This window comes from Gadus chalcogrammus, chromosome 3 (genome assembly GCF_026213295.1).
Source record: "Gadus chalcogrammus isolate NIFS_2021 chromosome 3, NIFS_Gcha_1.0, whole genome shotgun sequence".
Lineage (NCBI taxonomy): Eukaryota > Metazoa > Chordata > Actinopteri > Gadiformes > Gadidae > Gadus > Gadus chalcogrammus.
In genome coordinates, this window is record NC_079414.1 from 23,628,086 (window position 1) to 23,648,653 (window position 20,568).

Below are 20,568 nucleotides of genomic sequence, written 5' to 3' on the forward strand. Positions count from 1 at the left end.
GCATGCAACTATGTTTCTCCTTTATTTTATTTATTTTTTGCATGCAACTTCTGGTTTCACATTCCGTTCCGTGTGTTGTCTTGCAATCTTGCTCAACTGCAGGGTCTTCTAAAAATGTAAATCTTATTGTTTCATGTGATGAAATCTGGTTTCACGTTCCGTTTCCGTGTTGTCTGTAGTTTGGTTTGGGCCTGTTTTCCTTGACCTTCCTGGGGAGCGCAGAGAAGCAAAAGGTGATAAGTGACCACCTTCTTAACCTCTTAAGGAACTTCAATCTGTAGATTAACATCTGGTTACAGTTTTTTCCTATCGTTTTAGGCAATTTACCTAAACCATGTTCACATTCCCTAAACACTTCACACAGTGAGCATACCAGTAGACCATGTGAACCAAACTGTGGTTACTTGCCCCTATGCTAAGATACAAATGCTGGCAATGACGCCTTCTTCCAAATTTCATGGATACCTGCCCCAGTCAATGTTCACTACCGGCAAAACGCTGTGGAACTACAGCAAATTTTACCAATGTTTAGATACTCTGTTCAAAACAGTGAACTTTCTGTTCAAAACCTAACAGTAATTTAGATCACTGTAGATGGAAAGATGCTGCATTTGGACAGACAAATGAAGTTACATGTTTGAATAAGAAAAAATATTTAGTTGATAGTTTATTTATTTTATTTTACAGTAATTTAGATTTTTTTTCCCCCTGTGCACCATAGTTCTTGGTCAATTGGCATGGAATTACTTTTTTTTACGTAAAAGCAACACTACATACAAAAACACAGAGGATAAGTTTTGCAATGCAAAACACCTGGTGGTCATATGCGGAGGATAGGAGGGATTAGCCCAATTCTGCGCCACTGTTGGGCTATTGTAATATACAGTATGTGCAGGTTTTGTGCATTGCATTTTTTGCTAGAACACATTTTTTGACTTTGTAATGTATTTTCTGTTTAGTGTAACACTTGCACTGTGACAAAATCTCCAAAAAGTGAAGCACAGTGAAAAAAACTGTTGTGTTTGTGATTTGTTTCTGGATCATATATTACGTACTTACTGTATGTAATTTGCATTACAAAAACTGAAAATAGTTATTCTCAGTTTCTCATAAAACACTTACCGTATTTACTGTATTTACAATTACAGTACATTTACCACACTCAATTGTGACATCTTTTGTGGGAGGTAAACCGACATATGAACACTGTCAGCAGATACTTGGCTTGGATTGTCATACTGTAATATTACAAACTTTATTACTGTAGTCCAAAGAAGTGTTTGTCTGTGTTTTTTCTCTTTTTTTCAATGCAACACTACAGGAAATCTATGCCAAACTGGAGGACACAGCAACATTTTATATATGCAATTGGCAATGCTTCAAGATGTTAGTGTTTTTTAGGTCATAGTGTTCTGAGAGGAAACATGTGTTAAGTTATGGCAGCATTGTTTGTGGTGTGGTTGTTGTAGTGCATTTTGCACCAAAGGTTAACAGATATGCAGAGGTGTGTGTCTCTAAAGCCCACTGTGTTAAGTGATAGGGAAAAGTGACCATAGTATGGGTACATGACCGAAAACGATAGGAAAAAACTGTAACAATATTTTAAAAATGATACCGTAATGCACCCGTTCTTTGTCTTTGGATCTTTTGAATAAATGGATCAATAAATGCTGAATCTGTCAGGGTGTGTGTGTTTCCCTGTGTTTCCCTCCTGTGTTGATTACTGTTCCCTCCCCTAATGTGTCTCAGCTGTTCCGCGTTGTGTTTGTTATTTTGTTATTGTTTGGGTCCTACCTGCCTGCCTGCACCCGCAGTTCCTTAACATAATCGCATTGATCGCAAGCAGAGGAACGTGAGAATCATAAAGCAGCAGCTGAACCAGTCTAAAAATTCCTTCATTGCTAAAACCCTTTGTTTGATAAGTCACCACAGCGCCTAAAAACCATAAGTCATTCATGTTAAGTAAAAGGAAAAACCTTGGTCACGAAAAGTTAACGGAGCCGTGCGCTAGGCCCTCTCGAATGCCGGGCCGAACAACATTTGTTTCACTAGTCTACGACTCCTTTCAGCTGCCCACCCCTCCTTCTCCAGCAAAAAATAATAACATAAAACGGCTAAAAAACGCTTGAGGTGGCATTTTGAAAAGAGAAAACTAAAAAAAATGTACTACATGGCATAAAGATAATTATGAGCCTTCGATTGATATCCAGTCATTTTTTGCGGAGACACATTCCTGTTCCCCACTTGTATTGAGTGAACAGAGATATCTACTTCTGGGCCCCTTGAATAAAGGGACCTGTCCACAGCCTGCTTAAACAGCTGCAATACCAGTACCAATACCTGAGCACTGGTGGATTGCGGAAGTATGCACTGTTCCTGGGGGCTTGGGCTATTGTCTTGCCGGCGGCTCCCCTTCCGTACGGAAATACTTCTGCCCGGTACAAGCTAGACCGACCAATCACAATAGTGGATCTAATGGGAGGCGGTGTAAATACGATGACAGAGTGCCGAGGAGCGCCGTAGGCATTTTCAACGACAGCAAAGATGGCTGCCGGGCTGTTCATTCCGCTATCGAGGCAGTATTAAAAGAATGGAGAGCTATGCTTATGGCAACTCATAATCACTAAGTTGATGGCACGCAATCACAGCTCCTTTAAAACGACACCATGTTTTCGGTATAAAAAGGTGTCCAGAGGCCTTTTGGGTTTTCCTCGTTGGTGACGACCTTTGGAGATCTCAAATTAACACAGAGGTTCCAGACTAATAACAGTTTGCAATAGGTCGGGCGATACCAGACTAGCTTCCAGGGGCTGCTAGTGACCTAGGAGCCTGCATTGGCTAAAGTTTTTGGGATGCTCGTTATTTTATAACAGTGAGAGGCAAAGTTGTGCATTACAATTCAAACACGACAATAATTGGCACCATTCTGGCGCACTCAGAAGAACAATGAACTGAATAAATGCCAGGTATATAGCATATCGGAAACAGGCACACAATCAGTGCACTTGCAAATGAGAGCCTGCAGTAGGACCGATCTTGTGAAATTATTTAACCATCCATCTACAGCTAAAACGATCAGACAGATACATCATTGAACACATACACAAAGCCCACAACAAGCCAAACATCACCACGGCAGGTGCGCTCTCTCCCTCGCACAATCACACAATCACTCCAACTTCTCCAACTCCAAGGTTAGACTGTTTCACTAAGACCACAACCAACCACAACAAACCATGCAGTAGGCTACCAATGCACAACAATGCACAACAATCAGTTATTTACATTGCGTCTATCTTCTGTTTGGCGCACATGGCTAATTTACAAACTCGCACAGGACTGGCAGGCTCCGCTTGCCAAAAAAATAGAAGATAGCCTATTTGTGAATAAATGTTTTGAATTCTGAATACTGGACATGGTGAGCTTAAAAACATTTAAGTGACCATTAGTGAGATAGCCTAAAACGGAATACAAATGAATTATTCTAGGAGGACCAACCCGGTATCACACGATTTCGTGCTCATGCACCCGAACGTTAATCTATTGAATCGTGTCCCAGAGTACGATTATCCGACTTTTTTCGTGCTACACAAAACTAAATGTAAACAAATGGATTCTGAATGGGAGCCTTTCTCTGATATTTCCGTGCTACACAGAACGAAATGTAAACTAGGGATGCACCGAATATTCGGCCCCCAAAAATGGAGTAAAAAGGCCGAACAAAATACACCGAACAATTTAATTTTTGATAAAAAAAATACAAATAAAATATGTTTTACTCATTAATTTAAAGGTACATTGTTCTTACATTCTTGCTATAAGGTCTGCTGGAATGTTAGAAAACTTCAGTATTAAATAAATATTTTGTATCAAATTTGTAATTGATTTTTTTTACTGAAAAGCAAGACAAAAAAGTTTATAAAGGGCATTTACAGTTTTTTCCTATCGTTTTCGGTCATGTACCCATACTATGGTCACTTTTCCCTATCACTTAACACAGTGGGCTTTAGAGACACACACCTCTGCATATCTGTTAACCTTTGGTGCAAAATGCACTACAAAAACCACACCACAAACAATGCTGCCATAACTTAACACATGTTTCCTCTCAGAACACTATGACCTAAAAAACACTAACATCTTGAAGCATTGCCAATTGCATATATAAATTGTTGCTGTGTCCTCCAGTTTGGCATAGATTTCCTGTAGTGTTGCATTGAAAAAAAGAGAAAAAACACAGACAAACACTTCTTTGGACTACAGTAATAAAGTTTGTAATATTACAGTATGACAATCCAAGCCAAGTATCTGCTGACACGGTTCATATGTCGGTTTACCTCCCACAAAAGATGTCACAATTGAGTGTGGTAAATGTACTGTAATTGTAAATACAGTAAATACTGTAAGTGTTTTATGAGAAACTGAGAATAACAATTTTCAGTTTTTGTAATGCAAATTACATACAGTAAGTACGTAATATATGATCCAGAAACAAATCACAAACACAGTTTTTTTCACTGTGCTTTACTTTTTGGAGATTTTGTCACAGTGCAAGTGTTACACAAAACAGAAAATACATTACAAAGTCAAAAAATGTGTTCTAACAAAAAATGCAATGCACAAAACCTGCACATACTGTATATTACAATAGCCCAACAGTGGCGCAGAATTGGGCTAATCCCTCCTATCCTCCGCATATGACCACCAGGTGTTTTGCATTGCAAAACTTATCCTCTGTGTTTTGTACAGATCATTGTATGTAGTGTTGCTTTTACGTAAAAAACGTAATTCCATGCCAATTCACCAAGAACTATGGTGCACAGGGGGAAAAAAATCTAAATTACTGTAAAATAAAATAAATAAACTATAAACTAAATATTTTTTCTTATTCAAACATGTAACTTAATTTGTCTGTCCAAATGCAGCATCTTTCCATCTACAGTGATCTAAATTACTGTTTAGATCACTGTACTGTTACTGTTTTGAACAGAAAGTTCACTGTTTTGAACAGAGTATCTAAACATTGGTAAAATATGCTGTAGTTCCACAGCGTTTTGCCGGTAGTGAACATTGACTGGGGCAGGTATCCATGAAATTTGGAAGAAGGCGTCATTGCCAGCATTTGTATCTTAGCATAGGGGCAAGTAACCACAGTTTGGTTCACATGGTCTACTGGTATGCTCACTGTGTGAAGTGTTTAGGGAATGTGAACATGGTTTAGGTAAATTGCCTAAAACGATAGGAAAAAACTGTAATAGCCTTATAAACATTTCAACACTATGCCTTGGCTAGGCTTCCATGATGCGGAAGCATATCTCTCCTTGATGTTGCCCTGCGCCATTGAGCAGTTAACATAGGAATGAATGGGCGCCATTTTGGAATCCGGTGTCCATTCTATAATATGTCCATGCAGTAGCCCCAGGCCTCAGGTCTCTTTTCAGTTGTTAGGGTAACAACAGATAAGAATGTCGGAATTCCCCTAGAATGTCGGAATTTAATGTCTGCCCTTGCTGTAACATCTCGCTCCAGTTAACTGGTTTAACAACAAATGATCATCAGCAGATCTTCGAAACCCATAGCAAACCTGAGGACATAGCTTAAAACAAGTTAGATGATGAACTAATGATGAACCAAATTTTCATTCAGCGCTTCAAAAGAGTATAAATGTCATCGTAGATGTTATATATATATATAGTCAGTGTGGTTTGAAAAAGAACAACCGGTGAACCAAACTCCAATCAATATCACTCAGGTATTACCTGCTTTTCAGGTTAAACACGTGAGTGTAAGTTTGGTGCAGTTGAGACAGTTGACATGGAGATGAAGGGTAATTTCTGACGAAAAGAGGTGGAAAGGTCAGTATAGTATGGGTCAGCTTAGCTCAGGAGGTAGAGCAGTTGTCTTGTAACCGAAAGGTTGCTAGTTTGATCCCCAGCTCCTCCTAGCTGAGTGTTGATGTGTCCCTGAGCAAGACACTTAAACCTAACTGCTCCTGACGAGCTGGCCGTCGCCTTGCATGGTTGACTCTGCAGTCTGTGTGTCAATGTGTGTATTAACTGATGTAAGTTGCATGGTTAAAAGCGTCTTCTAAAGGCCCTAATTTTAATTGTATAGTTTACCGGTTACCTAACACATGACTTGCAATAAAATTGTGTTATAATATATATATTATATTATGTGTTATAATTAGTGATGTCAGTTTAACGTGTTATTAACGGCGTTAACGCAAAACCAATTTTAAGGGGGTTAATTTTTTTAAGTGACATTCCGTGTATTGTATGTGTTTTATTAAAACACATCCAATACCACGGAATGCCCAGCTGGCAAAAATTCGCAACCAAAAACAGTGGTTACCACCGATATATTACTCATAGACTACTGTTAGATTTAAACAGCAAAGATAGAAACACGTTAGAAGTCAACAACAACATAATTCATTGCAGCAATTAAAAATTCCAAAATTACATGCTCAGCCAAAATGTTCAGATCAATCGCCACGTCACTAGGCATATAATAAAATCAAATGCTCTTGTGTGGGAGATCTTGGTTGCGACGTTGACGGTTTGTTGAGGCTGTTGAGTGATTGAGAGGTTGCGGGCGCACAGCTCAGGCTGTCGGACGGTGCTGCAAGGAACTATTATAAACGCAATATTGTTATCCCAAAGTAATCAGCCCGACAGCCCCGAAACGTTAACGGCCCACCCTGAATTCTCCCGACTATCCCGATTAACACACTGCCACCGTGTGTGTGTGTTTGTGTGTAGGCGTTGTTTGATAGCCTGGTAATGTGTATAGGCCTACGTATGGTAGGAATATTCATACTGGTTTAAATAATAAATGTTATAGTATTTCCCATCTTTGCTGAGCAAGAGTTTTGTTCCAAAGTTCAGTGATTGAAACAAATAAAAGCCTGGGCTATTGAAGGTTTATGGTAGGCCTACCACTGTCACGCACCTACCCGATGTCAAGTGGACCGGGTTTAAGTCACTGCGAGTCTCTCTCTCTTATATCCCTCTTACCAAATATATTTTATTACTGTCTTTCTCAACACTCTCTGATCTCACAAAAAGGCTGGCAGCACGAAATCACGGGATATTTAGAATAGAAAATGTGCGATTAATCGCGAGTTAACTATGACATTAATGCAATTAATCGCGATTAAATATTTTAATCGCTTGACAGCACTAGTTATAATATATAATTTGAGTCTACTGCAAAAGAGAGACTACTGCAAAAGAGTGTGCTAATATTAACAATTAAACTATCTTTTTTGTTTATATCATTCTTCACGTAGGCCTAAGTGTTACCTAGACAGATTAATAGTTATACATGTTATTATCTATCAGGCATTGAACTCATATTTTATCTTTCCAGACGCATTTATGTGTTTCAGATGCAAACCCATCATAGGAGGCCTAATTTGAAGAGAACATTCAAGACGCTCCTCCTACTCTCTCTGATAAAGACTTCACTCATCTACCTGCTTAATGGAAACAACATCAAATTGCCAGAGATATTATCGAAAGATCTGATGTACAGCAGATACTTAGATGGCTCCAACCAGATTCATAAGCCATCCCTTTATTCGGTGGATCCAAGAACCACCTAGCTTTTCCAAGGAACTACCATTTCATCCTGGATGACAGAGAAGTGTGTAGGTCCAACACTCCTATCCTGGTTCTGGTGGTTTCCGTGGCCCCCGGGAACAGCTAGCCTGGGATGCTATTCGGAAAACGTGGGGCACCGAGACCCTTGTTCAGGGGGAGCTGATCCAGACTGTCTTCCTCCTGGGTTTCCCCAGTGGAGGAAACATCACAGTCTCCCACATGTCCTCTTGTTCTCCTGAGGAGAAGCCCAAGTGGTGCAAATGAAGTACACTTATTATACGTATGCTAAAAAACTACTACTAAATAGTTGAGATTAAGTACATGCATTTGAAAGCTATAGTACAATTTAAAACTTATTTGGAATAAAGTACTCATCATGTAATGCCGCTTTTCCACTGCATGGTACCAGCTCGACACGACTCGACTCAGCTCGCATTTTTTGTGTTTCCACCGCGAAAACATGGTATCTGGTACCTGAAATGGCTGCTTTTTCTAGGACCGCCTCGCTCTAGGTTCCAAGCGGCTGAGCCGATGCTAAAGGTGACGTCGGCAGACGGCCGGCCACTGATTGGCCAGAGAGTGTGACGAAGTCACGAGAGCGACATGGCAACCATGCTGGTAACAGCCATAGCAGCGCCGCAGCCAACATATTCCACTTCTTCAACTTCTTCAACATGCCAGCTAATAATAGTAATGTTATCGATGTCCTTCATTGTTGTTATGTGGGTTCTGTCCATGTGTGGGTTGCGTAGGTGTTGTTTGCGTCGCGTACAGAAATACGTCACGGCCCTTTCGCGCAGCCGACCCCGCCCACGTCCAGGAGGTACTATTTGCGGTGGAAAACGACCCGTGCTGCTACCGTGTCGAGTCGTGTCGAGTCGTGTCGAGTCGAGCTACATGTGCGGTGGAAAAGCGGCAGTGTACTTCAATACACTTTTAGCTCAATTATTTTAGTACACTAACCTACCACCATAAGTATTTGCAATTTCGTATACTTTTTCATTGCAATACATCATAAAATGAACTAACAATAAAGTGAACTTCATGCAAGTATACTTATATCCACTTCTAATGAAGTGAATATGAAGTACACTTAAAAAAAAGCATTTTCATAGTGTTCGACAAAGAACTTGAAAGTACACTCAATTACTACTTTAAGTATTTGCAATACTTTTTCTAAGTACTTATATTAATGCATAGTCTATTGTTGTATGTAGTACACTACATTATACATGTAATACACTATAGTATACTACTTTTTCACCTGCACACTATTGGCACAGTGAAGCGTTAGTACGGCCCTGCGCCCCGCCTCCCTCCTTGACAGGTTAACGCGTCACATATAGGACCACCCCCCGTGGCAGGTAGGGCCAGCAATGGGAAAGCGCGTTGAGTGCAATAGATACGATTTGTAGACTTACCTGAGAGATGAAGGACTCTCCGGGGACGATGGAGTTGGCAGGGTAAGTAACGCGAACATATTACTAACGTTTCACTCGCAATAAAAAATATTGATATTGTCACCCATATGCAAAGTCACCCGTTATTTTAATTAACTAGTTTACGCCATTGGCGATTATGAATTTCATACAAGCATTTCTGCAACGGTTACCTTTCAACTTAGATAATTTTCTATGGAAAACGGATTATAAAAATCAAGTAGGTCGATTATGTAAAAAATAAATATAAAGGCTGTTTTCTTCATTTTACCGGGATGTTATGAGTAGACATATAAACCACCCTGTCTCGTTGAAAGGTCATTATGGGTTTCGTGTGGCTTTGTAAAATGACCCATCCCGCTGGGTATATCTTACCACCTTACCTTACCTCCTTACAACTACAACTGAGTAATGTCCGGCGCTCGCATTTAATTGACGCGTCAATTAGGACTGAATGACTTGAAAATTACTTTGAATCCCTATCCTGTCCCGTCTTCGGTCGCATTGTTTTCATACATTCCTCTATGCTGTTGTCCATTTTCCATGCTGTCGATTCGGATATAATCAATATATTGTGTAGGAGCGGTCAGTATCAACGCGCATTCATCCTTTCGTTAGTGTCACAATGCGATCTTTTATTGCATAACCGCAACAGCAAAATAAATTAACTCACCTGAAACAGAAAACTCGCTAAATCTCGTAATGTGGTTGAAAATCGTGTGCCCCTCCGCTCTCTAGCCAAAAACACCTGTGCTCAGGTGACGTCTATAGAGTTACCACCCCCTGACATCATCATTGCATCATCATCATCATAATCATTTCACGTAAACATGATCAATAGTATTTCATTATAAGTTACTCACATATAAAATAAATATGATAAATATAACATAGGTAAAACACATATCAGTGTAATGGCTTCAACATATTGTGTGTAATCATGCAGTCTCCTGTAGTGCTTTTATAACAATCAAAAATATTGTTAGCTTAAGTTTTACTATAACAATCAATAAGTGAAACCTAGACAGGGTAATTGTAGGCCTTATACATATCTGTCCATCAGGCACTAACTTGAATACATTGTCTTTCTCCCATGCAGTGCAGTGATGAAGATTCACACCCATCAAAGGCCACCTATTTTAAGGTCAACATTCAAGGGGCTCCTCTTACTTTCTGTGATACTGATTTCAATCAGCTACCTGTCTGTATACAAAGACCATTTTTCAGATTATCTGCAGAGCAACACGTCTTTGAAACAAACAAACCCGATTTATAGAGCCCCTCTTCCTCTGGAGCATCCAAATCGAACCTTCCTCCAGCACCACATAGCTTTTCCGAGGAACTACCATTTCATCCTGGATGACACAGACGTGTGTAGGTCCAACACTCCTTTCCTGGTTCTCGTTGTTCCGGTGGCCCCCAGAAACAGGAAAGCTCGGGATGCTATTCGGAAAACGTGGGGCACTGAGACCCTTGTTCAGGGCGAGCTGATCCAGACTGTCTTCCTCCTGGGTCTCCCCAGTAGAGGAAACATCACAGAGCAGCAGGAGCACGTCAGCATGGAGAACCTTCAGTACCACGACCTGATCCAGAGCGACTTCATAGACAGTTACATCAATCTGACTATAAAGACCATGGTGATTATGGACTGGCTGGCCACGCGGTGCTCAAAGGTGTCCTATGCCATGAAGATTGACTCAGATATGTTCCTTAATGTGGAGAATCTGGTGAGCATGCTAAAGTCACCAGGCATCCCCAAGGAGTTATACCTGACAGGAATGCTGATGTGGAATAGGCCCGTTGTTCGCGATCGTTCCTCTAAATGGTTTGTTCCTATGGAGATGTACCCTGACCCTCAATATCCAACCTACACCCTTGGCATGGGCTACCTCTTCTCCATTGATCTGGCAAGCACGTTTGTGGAGGTCTCCAAAAGCATTGAACCCTTCAATATTGAAGATGCCTACATTGGAATGTGTATGAAAAAGTTAGGACTCAGTCCCACTCAGCCCCCACATCCAGACCAATTTAGAGCTTACCTCGGTAAATACAATCGCTGTACCTTCTCTAAGATCATCACGTACATTCTCGGCTCTTCTGAACAGCTGGTGACTTTCTGGACAGACTTAAAAAAGCCTGGCCCACCATGTTAGCCCTTTTACATACACTGGAAAAAGTCTTCTGTTGAACCAAGTAAAAAAAATATGGGTAATGGTTCACATCTATATTACATAACTTGAGCCAATGACAAATATATAGCTTGCCTCAAACAATATTTCCTATGTTCATAAAAACAAAATAATACAACTTGGCACCAAGTATAATTCTATTCTTTGAATGAAGTTAATACATTTAAATCGTATGTTAAATCCTAAACAAAAAAATATTGATTCACTCCAACAATTGGTTCTCATTTAAGAAATATCTATCAGAAATAATTTGGTTTATCCAATCAAAAAGATGACAATTTAATCAAACAATTGTTTCTCATTATTGTATACATCATCATCATTTTTTCCCGCTCGGCTCTCGCCGCTTCATGGCCTTGAGGCGCTTCTGTCTGGATTCGACATCACATCGCGACATCAGTCAGGGTTAGGTGCTTTGCCAAAGACACCTCGATACACTGCTTGGTGAAGCCGGGGATTGAACCAACAACCTTCAGATTACCAGCCAACCCGCTCTACCACCTGAGCTACTGCCGCCAGTGGGTCATCGTCACTCTGGTCAAGGGTAGTGCTTTCACCTCAAAAAGTCGCCAAAAGTCACCAATAGCAGCTGAAAAAGAAGCTAGATTTGTCGCTTGTCGCTGTTTTGAAAAAAAGTCGCCAAAGGGGTCTGAAAAGTAGCTAAATATAGCGACAAAATCGCTAAGTTGGCAACACTGCGGTTTGGTCCAGTAGTCGTAAGCGTCTTTGTATTTAATGCGCATGCGCAGGCTTGTACGTAACCTTGACATTTTACATTTGTCAAAATAGATATTTCTTAATTGAACTCCTAACTAAAAATATCTATATTTCACAGTATTTTGAAGTAAAAAAAAGTTATTTTAAAAATAAAACAAAAAATGTTTATTTGAATTGAATTACAAAATAATAATCAGATGAAGTGCGGCATAAATCCCTTTTTCCAGTGTATACTGTATATGCCCATTTCATGGATAACATGAAGTTGAATTGACAAAGAATTGCTTGATAATGTAACCCATTTGTGTTAATATTATTTTGGGAGTATTTATATTGTTATATGTTGTTATCGTTATTGAATTTCATTATTTTTTCAGTTGTGTTTTTAGTTGCTGACGAATATTGAAGCCCAAACTGAATTCCTCATCGCAGATATTGTGTGTGTCACCGTCTGTCTGAAGCAACCCAAATATATTAAATGTGTCTTAAACAAATCTATTCTAATTTTAAATTAGGCTATAATATACAACTAAATAGGCCATACAAGTGTGAGTATTGTTGGGTCATCGAATTAAGAGCATCTACAGTTAAAACACACCTTCAAGTGTGGTGCAGTAGTCCATCTTCGGAATGGGTTACGTTGTCGGAACATTGTAGTTCTAATGGACGTGGCAGGCCCACATCCATATCACCAACCCTCGCATAATGATGTAGCCTAGTGTAAGTGCAGACGGATTCTCTTAGCATTATAGGTTACTTTTCCTAAGTCCTTTCCTTGACCTCATGACGTTTTTCATCAAGGTGAGGAAAGGAGATTAGGAAATTACGTAGGACATAATATTTTTTAGTAAAACTTTATCCTGAGTCAAACTTTGAGTTTGTGTTATAAGCACACTGCTATGTCAATTATGAATTAATAACTCATATTTCCATTATTGAACTATGTGTTTATTGTGGTGGTTGTGGTTGGGCCAGACTCCCCAGTGGGTGGGACTGGAAAACCTTGAAATATATATATTTTTAGTGGACTTCAAAGGTTTTCTTGTAATATACCTACTACTTTGTATGTCAATAATGGTATCCATTGAGGCCTATGCCATCAGTGGAAGGAGTGTTTTTCTTGTCCTTTGGGGCGCTTCAGTTACAGAATGTCATACACATATTCCCTGAAAAGCCCCTTGAGACTAACCATGATTAAAAGCTTAAAAATACAATCGACTTATTATTAATAATTACTTATTATTGTTTACTTGACTTGACTCATTTCCCCAGAATGACTTTATTTACAAGTGAAGAAAGGAAAAAGGTTTGTTGCCCAGTGTTTATTAAGTTGTTTAAAGAGACAGTACGTATTTATGGCTAAGGCTATCAAGCAAATGTGTTTGACATTATGAAAAAACGTCTTGTCTTGCTTTAACAAGCTTAAAATGTCTGAAGGTTTTGACTTGATAAGAACTATTATGACTGTGTGGATTTGACCTAGGGTATTTATTGATTCAATATCTTAAAAGATAGATGTCTTGGGACAGATTTTTTTCAATTTAATAGGCAAGATGTAATTTAGTGAAAGTTTCAAATTGAAAATTGGTACATGTAGCTTTCACATAATATCAATTATAATTTGAATGAGCCACCCTCCAATACAGGGCAATACAGATAACTTGATGGATATGGCTGACTGGTGTTCCTAACTTGTTAACTTTTAAGAGTAACTCCTGCGTCTTTGTAGACTAGTGTTTTAATTAATGATTAGAGCTGTTGGAATTCTCTTCATGCTAAGGAAAGGGGCTTCAACGCTTTCTTTCTCATCATCTTAACCATAGTTTACACTGAACCATCCTTTACGAAAGCAAAGGAGATGATGCAATCCGTGAGTGTGTGGTTAGTCATTACAAGCCATGTAGGCAGCTAGATTTTACAGATGAGCTGCGGTACACATTTTACAAAACGAATTACGTTCTGTGGGTTGCGCATAATAAAGTCCAATAAATACTTCCATAATATACTATATTGTTGCAGTTAACACATTCTTTTAAGAGAGCTTTAAAGAAATCTGTGAAATTTGACCCGGCTCACGTACGATGCTCTTTTAAATTCATGCAAATGAGGTCAACTGGTTTCTCCAAGCGATGTAGACACCAGGATGTCGACTACAGGGGCAAAAGTGTTTGCTAAAGGTTTATTACTAAAGAGGAAACACGAAGGACGGGTTGAGGAAGCAAATCGCAGACGGAGAGAAGCAATGTATTGTATCAACTGTGGTAAGGTGTACGGGGAAGTGGGCTGGGAGTCACATAGGGAGTGACCTTACTAACATTGCATTCACGACAATGCACAAGGAAGTAATAAAGGATCAATCAGCTGACACATCCTGCAGTGCGTTGTGAAAAATGGTTCAGAAAAAGATTATGTTCTTGGCCTAATGTCCTAGATGTTAGTTATTGATTAGAGTTGCTTTGAGCAGATGCATGTATGTTTTTGTTGACAAAAAAGTCCCGGACACAAATATTGCTCCTGTTTCTTTCAGGTCGAATGGGGAACATAATGAAGTTGCAAGGGAGTCACATTGCGTTTTGTGTTTTAGCACTGCTGCTCTTCTTTGTTGCGTTCTCCTTAAATTACAGGGAAGGGCAGAAATCAGACACACTTTCCGACCCAGAGCGGTACTATGTGCCCTACCCGCGTGAATACAAGTTCATCCTGGACGACGCCCACGCGTGTGATAAGGGGGCAGCGAGCCCTTTCCTGGTTCTGGTTGTGCCCGTCGCCCCCGGCAACAGGCTAGCCCGGGACATCATCCGGCAGACCTGGGGAAAGCAGTCTGTCGTTCAGGGTAAGCTGGTTCAGACCATCTTCCTGCTGGGCCTCCCCACCGGAGCAGACGCCCAACAGCGGCAGGGCGAGCTCAGGGTGGAGAGCCGGCAGCACCGGGACCTGATCCAGAGCGACTTCAACGACCAGTACCGCAACCTGACCATCAAGACGATGATGATGCTGCGGTGGCTGGATTCACACTGCACCGGCGCCTCCTATGCCATGAAGATCGACTCAGACGTGTTCCTCAACATCCAGAATCTAGTCCGGTTGTTGATGGACCCAGATACCCCAAGAGACAACTACATGACGGGGCTGGTGTGGTGGCACAGTCCCGTTATTAGAGACCCATCCAATAAGCTGCACATGCCGAGATGGATCATGGCCAAACCGGAGTACCCTCCCTACCCTCTAGGCATGGGGTATGTTCTTTCCCTTGATCTGCCTGGGAAGCTGCTGCAGGCGTCGGCTCACATCAGACCCATCTACATTGAAGACGTCTACTTGGGGATGTGTCTGAAGCACCTTGGCATCACGCCGACCAACCCACCGGACGAGTCCATGTTTATCATCAACCCCCTGTTTGCATTAGGTCGCTGCCGCCTTGCCACGGTCATTGCCGTGACCACAACAAGCGTCTCACAGATGCTCAGTTACTGGCTGAGGAGCCAAGAGTCACAGGCTGGCTGCTGACTACTACAAACTAGTCAGCAGCAAATGGGTTGGCAAAATGTTCTGTTTGATCTTATTTCCTTGTTTGATTATTTAATTGTTTGTCTTTTTACTACGGTTTACTTTGTAATACTTTGGATGATTTAATTCTAAGGGACAACGGATAAGGAAAACAATAAGAAAAATTGGAGTGGATCAGATAAATGAAATACTCTTGTGTCCGGTTGTGTTGGTGATGCATTGTGTGAAGTCAACAGTCTCCACACACATTGTCCTATATTCTTATTGAAATCTTAAAGGAAAAGCATTTCGAAAGGGTGAACCAAGCCTTGGTAGATAATGGCGGTCTCTTGTGCATATTTACAGTTTTTCTCGATTGCATACAAACAAAAATGAATTCTGAAAACTTGAAGCCTATGTATCAACTACAAGAGTCCAGACTTCTAAACTCTAAGCAAAATTCCACTGTTTTCACATTTTTGCTAAACTCTCAGCACAAATCTCATAATTTAGCACACGTGGTTCACCTGGATCACACTGGCCTTCAAAACACAACAACTAATTACCATTAAGTCTAACTCACTCCTCACCTGTTCAAACTCAAGTGGCAAAACACTTCAATCATGTGTCAGAGCATAAAAGAGGACTCGGTGACCTGTGTTGTAGATATGGTCCTTTGGCCTGATCAGGATTGGCGGGGGGATACATACTGATTTACATCTAGATCTGTTTCACCTCATTTATAATCGTATTCTATTTTTTGTTGGCCTACGAAAAGCTTTTTATGCAGTCAGTTCAGCTGAATATTCTACCGTATTACAGTAAAAAATATATGTATTTGCTTTGTTACCTTATTGTACTTGTACTTGCACTGATTTCAGTGCAAAGACAGTCCAAACATTTAATTACTGTAGTGTTTTTCATTTTACTTATGCAATTACTGTACTGTAATTTACCAAAATAGGTAACATTGGTGTTTTGTCAGAACAATGTTGCAGCATCAGCTATAGGTTTACATCATGCCGCTGGGATTGTGAGTTTAGCCCATTGGAGCTCATTGGATAGACAAATATGCATTGTATCCTATTCGATTTTGTAAATGCAAAATGTATATGATATATTCACAGTATTGTATTATAATATGGCAAGTCTTTATACTATATGTACCACCTAAATGCAACTTTAAAAAATAAAGCTATTTCTAAACAATTTTAAACATTGGAATATGTAACATGGCCTCATAAGGCCAAAACATATGTAAGCAGTATTTTCAAGGAAGTGTTTTGAATTGATCACACCAGTGTTTAATTGATGCTCTCTAAGTAAGAGATATTCATTTCATAGCTGTGTTTACTGTTTGGTGAAAAAAAAAACAGTTTTGAGGAGAATTTGTGTAGTTTTGACAAAATGATTAACTTTTCTCAGGTTTGTGTTTAGAGTAGAGAAATTGAGCTATAGTTTCAGAAAACGTGATTAAACGAATGAGAAAAATTATAAACATAATCAAAATTAGATTTACAGAAAAAGAGAGCATCACTTGACTGGAACTCTAACTTACGAGCTGCAATTCACATCAATTTTTAACTTGATTTGTATCATACGTTCCTCACATATTCACTGGGGGTATGCAACCCTGCTTGTCGGCCCAAGAATGGAATGGAACTGTGATAGAGTGGCGAAGTCACACCTTTCCGGTAGAGCCCATGGGACCTATGAGATCTAAAAATATGAATGGGTTTCAATGGAGAGAAAGTAATAATCTTCTGGTCCCAGTCTTTATAAAGTATATAGTCTTGTTTTAAAGGTGCTCAGAGTTGGGGCAAGTCAAAGACTTCAGAAACCTCTTTCATCAACTGAAAACACTTAACTCCCAGGATCCCCTACGCGACCCCAGATGGTTCGCCGCAATATGATGACTGTTGGCTGCTCTTTTTCCCAATGCAAATAATTCATAATCACTAGCTGGTCCGGAACCTACGTAGGCCTATGTAATTGCATGTCGGAAACCGGGGTAAAGTAATTTCAGAGATCTGACCGTGGACAAGATCATCAAACATGGTGGCCTTTATCGCTAATGAATACAAATATTTACATGATCGAAAGAGTTTGTTAACGTTTTAACACACCATTTGACGTGTAATAACGCTCTGATATTGAATCAATAAACGGATCTGCGAGATGAAACTCGCTGACTAAGTAATTGTTTAAGTAAGTAATGCGTCTGAGTAGTGTAACAATCGGCTCTGGAATGTGACAAAAAAGGGAGTTCACAGAAACAACTTCTAAAATATAAAAACCAGTACAAAACCAATAACATTTATGGACAATCGTTGTTGGTTGATTGTCAGTTGGGAAGCAATGTGTGGATGTGTTGAGCATACAGTGTTCGCGTGTTGAGGTTAAGTCAAGCGACAGGCAGCTCTGGCTTAGGAATACTAAGGAATACTAATACAGAAGAACAAAGAGTAACACGACCCAACAGAGCAGCACATCCGAGCGAGAGAAAGATAAATAGACTGAAGCACGGGCGCACTGTATCGCTAGACGACCCCGCCTCTCTCTGCCCATTGGCCAACCCATCAGGTCGGTTACGCAACAGACTGAGAGGGACAATACCTCAAGGAACTACAAACAGTAACCACAGCAAATTATTATTTTTATTTTTTCAGATAAACCGTTAATAAATGTTGACCCTTGGGACAATATTTTAACAATATTCTGGATATACCTCTGTATTCCAGCATCAATCTTAGCCATAGCAGTTCAGGATCCTTGTTAACTGTGGACTGTGCCTGGTTGAATGGCTGGTTTAAGCAACCTCACCTGGCCCCACAGACTGATTAGACCCAGCAGCTGGGTGAGGCTGCATTTAACCATTAATTTCATAAAATTGTTTAGTTTGGCGGTATGGTTCTACTATTTTCTGATGTTCCCTGACCCTGCTGTGTGATTTAAAGTGTGACATACAGATGTCGGATACATAATACCAACATTTGATGACAGGGAGCACTATACAATCTCCATTTGGGTACTGTATATCTGATATACAGTACCCAAATGGAATTGCTAGCTACATTAGCCTCTTAAGCCAACCAGCTCGAAAACAAACAACACAACTTTACACTGTATTGCACACACAGTAAGACGTGCAATGAATAAATTGGTGACCGGAATGAAAGTTGTAATCTAATCAAGTCTGTAAGAGCATACAAAATCGACATTAAGGTGACCGACGTGATACAAATACAAAGAAAATAAATCTCTTTACGAACGCAACCATTTTTGTTGAGAGTGTCATCACAGCACAGAGGTCTACTCCCAGAATCCCGAGAGATGAAGACAAAAAGGGGGCGTGCCTCCGTGAAATGCTGCACGAAGCCGGGGAGATTTCCCCACTTCCAACTCGGAAGGCTGGTGTCAGCGGCATCTGAATCACAACATTAGACGTCATGGGCGAGGCTAGCACCTTTTTAGGGGTGCTGAAGCACTCCTAAAAAGGGGCTCAGCCCCCCTAAAACTTGGACTAAGAAATGTTGCTAGTCTAAAAAAAATGTTCGACTTTGACAATGTCCAAAACATACTCTGTAGTTTGTTGTTTAAAATGTATATGTTAAGGACGAAAATGAACGCAGCCTGGCTTAGCAAATGGTATTGTAGCGATACTGGGACATTTAAAGAGTTTGTGTATTATGTGTTGCTTTGTATTTAGTGGGTACATAGAGACAATTATGACGCGATTTGAAGATGGAGGGGGGGCTGAGTGACGTCACCTGAGAAAAATCAAACTGGAATACCTTTTAAACTATAGTTGCACAAATATGTCTTTTGACTGCACAAACCAGCACAAACGTAGCACTAACGATAGAGACCATTTTGACGCGATTTGAAGGAGGACGGGGGGGCTGAGTGACGTCATGTGTGAAAAATCAAACGGGAACAACTAAGAAACCATAATAGCAAAACAATTTCTTTTGACGGCACAAACCAGCACAAACGTAGCACTAACGATTGGGACTACTTTGATGAGATTTGGGCGTGAACGGGGGGCTGGGTGACGTCACATGCCAGAAAATGTAATTTTGAATTACTCAAAATCCTTACCAGCACAAACGATAATTTTTACGGCACAAACCAGCATAAACCTAGCACAAACGAACAGCAGTGTTATTTTAATATTTTGAATGAGACGGGGGGCCAACTTCACACAGGTGAGTCACCTCGGTACCCACCGGACAAACCCTGCGTACTTGCGTCCGTCATTGCGTTGAGGGAACGTGGGACCATAAAAAGGCTTTAATAAGCTTGGTTTTATAGTTAATCTCAGGTGGCAAGCATCGAAGTCGCTAATCCATAAATACGAGTGCAACCAATTACGCATCCACTGCAAAATGATATTTTTGCTTGTTTAAGGATTTTATATTTACGTCATTTTTCGTCTGGTTTTACAACCACAAGGGGGCGCCAAGATATCAATAATGCTGAATAGACTTTTGTTCCGTTTATTCAGTTTAGGGATACTTGGATTACCAAACCAGATGTTATGCAGCCAATAGGCTACATAGTTTAATATGACAATATAGTGAACTCTCTTAAAAGCTATATCATATATTTGTTTATATGTTTTTATTTCCTTTCTTTCAACCTCGAATAAATCACTGACAAAAGTAGGATTTTTATTATTATTATTTATTTTTTATTAGCTAGCTAATAGTTTCAGTTGCTTACTGCCCAACTGCCCTCTGACGTGAATCTAGGCAAGTACCAACTTGCAACCGTTCTGGTCAGGATATTACTGAACAAAATTGTACAATGGGGCATGCCAATAGGAAAGCACCGGATTGAGACTATTTTTCCGTCAGCATCTGTCTGTACTGTGCCTGTGTTTCTGTCTGTCCGTCTGTCTGTCCGTCTGTCTGTCCGTCTGTCCGTCTGTCCGTCTGTCCGTCTGTCCGTCTGTCTGTCTGTCTGTCTGTCTGTCTGTCTGTCTGTCTGTCTGTCTGTCTGTCTGTCTGTCTGTCTGTCTGTCTGTCTGTCCGTCTGTTTGTCCGTCGGTCTGTCTGTCGGTCGGTCTGTCTGTCGGTCGGTCTTTTGGTCTTTCAGTCCGTCTGGCTCTCTGTATCTCTTCTCTGC

General features: G+C 40.3%; 2 protein-coding genes across 2 annotated transcripts; both read left to right on the top strand.

Annotated features, from left to right (window-relative positions):
* The first annotated feature begins 8,990 nt into the window (after window positions 1-8,990).
* Window positions 8,991-13,243, top strand: LOC130379787 (beta-1,3-galactosyltransferase 1-like). Its single transcript, XM_056586826.1, has 2 exons — window positions 8,991-9,070; window positions 10,146-13,243. Exons 1-2 carry the CDS (start codon window positions 9,036-9,038, stop codon window positions 11,197-11,199), a joined length of 1,089 nt encoding a protein of 362 aa, XP_056442801.1. The 5' UTR covers window positions 8,991-9,035; the 3' UTR covers window positions 11,200-13,243.
* A 1,241-nt stretch (window positions 13,244-14,484) lies between these two features.
* LOC130380113 (beta-1,3-galactosyltransferase 2-like) lies at window positions 14,485-16,288 on the top strand. The gene has a single exon (XM_056587296.1). It carries the CDS (start codon window positions 14,485-14,487, stop codon window positions 15,457-15,459), a length of 975 nt encoding a protein of 324 aa, XP_056443271.1. The 3' UTR covers window positions 15,460-16,288.
* Window positions 16,289-20,568: the final 4,280 nt, after the last annotated feature.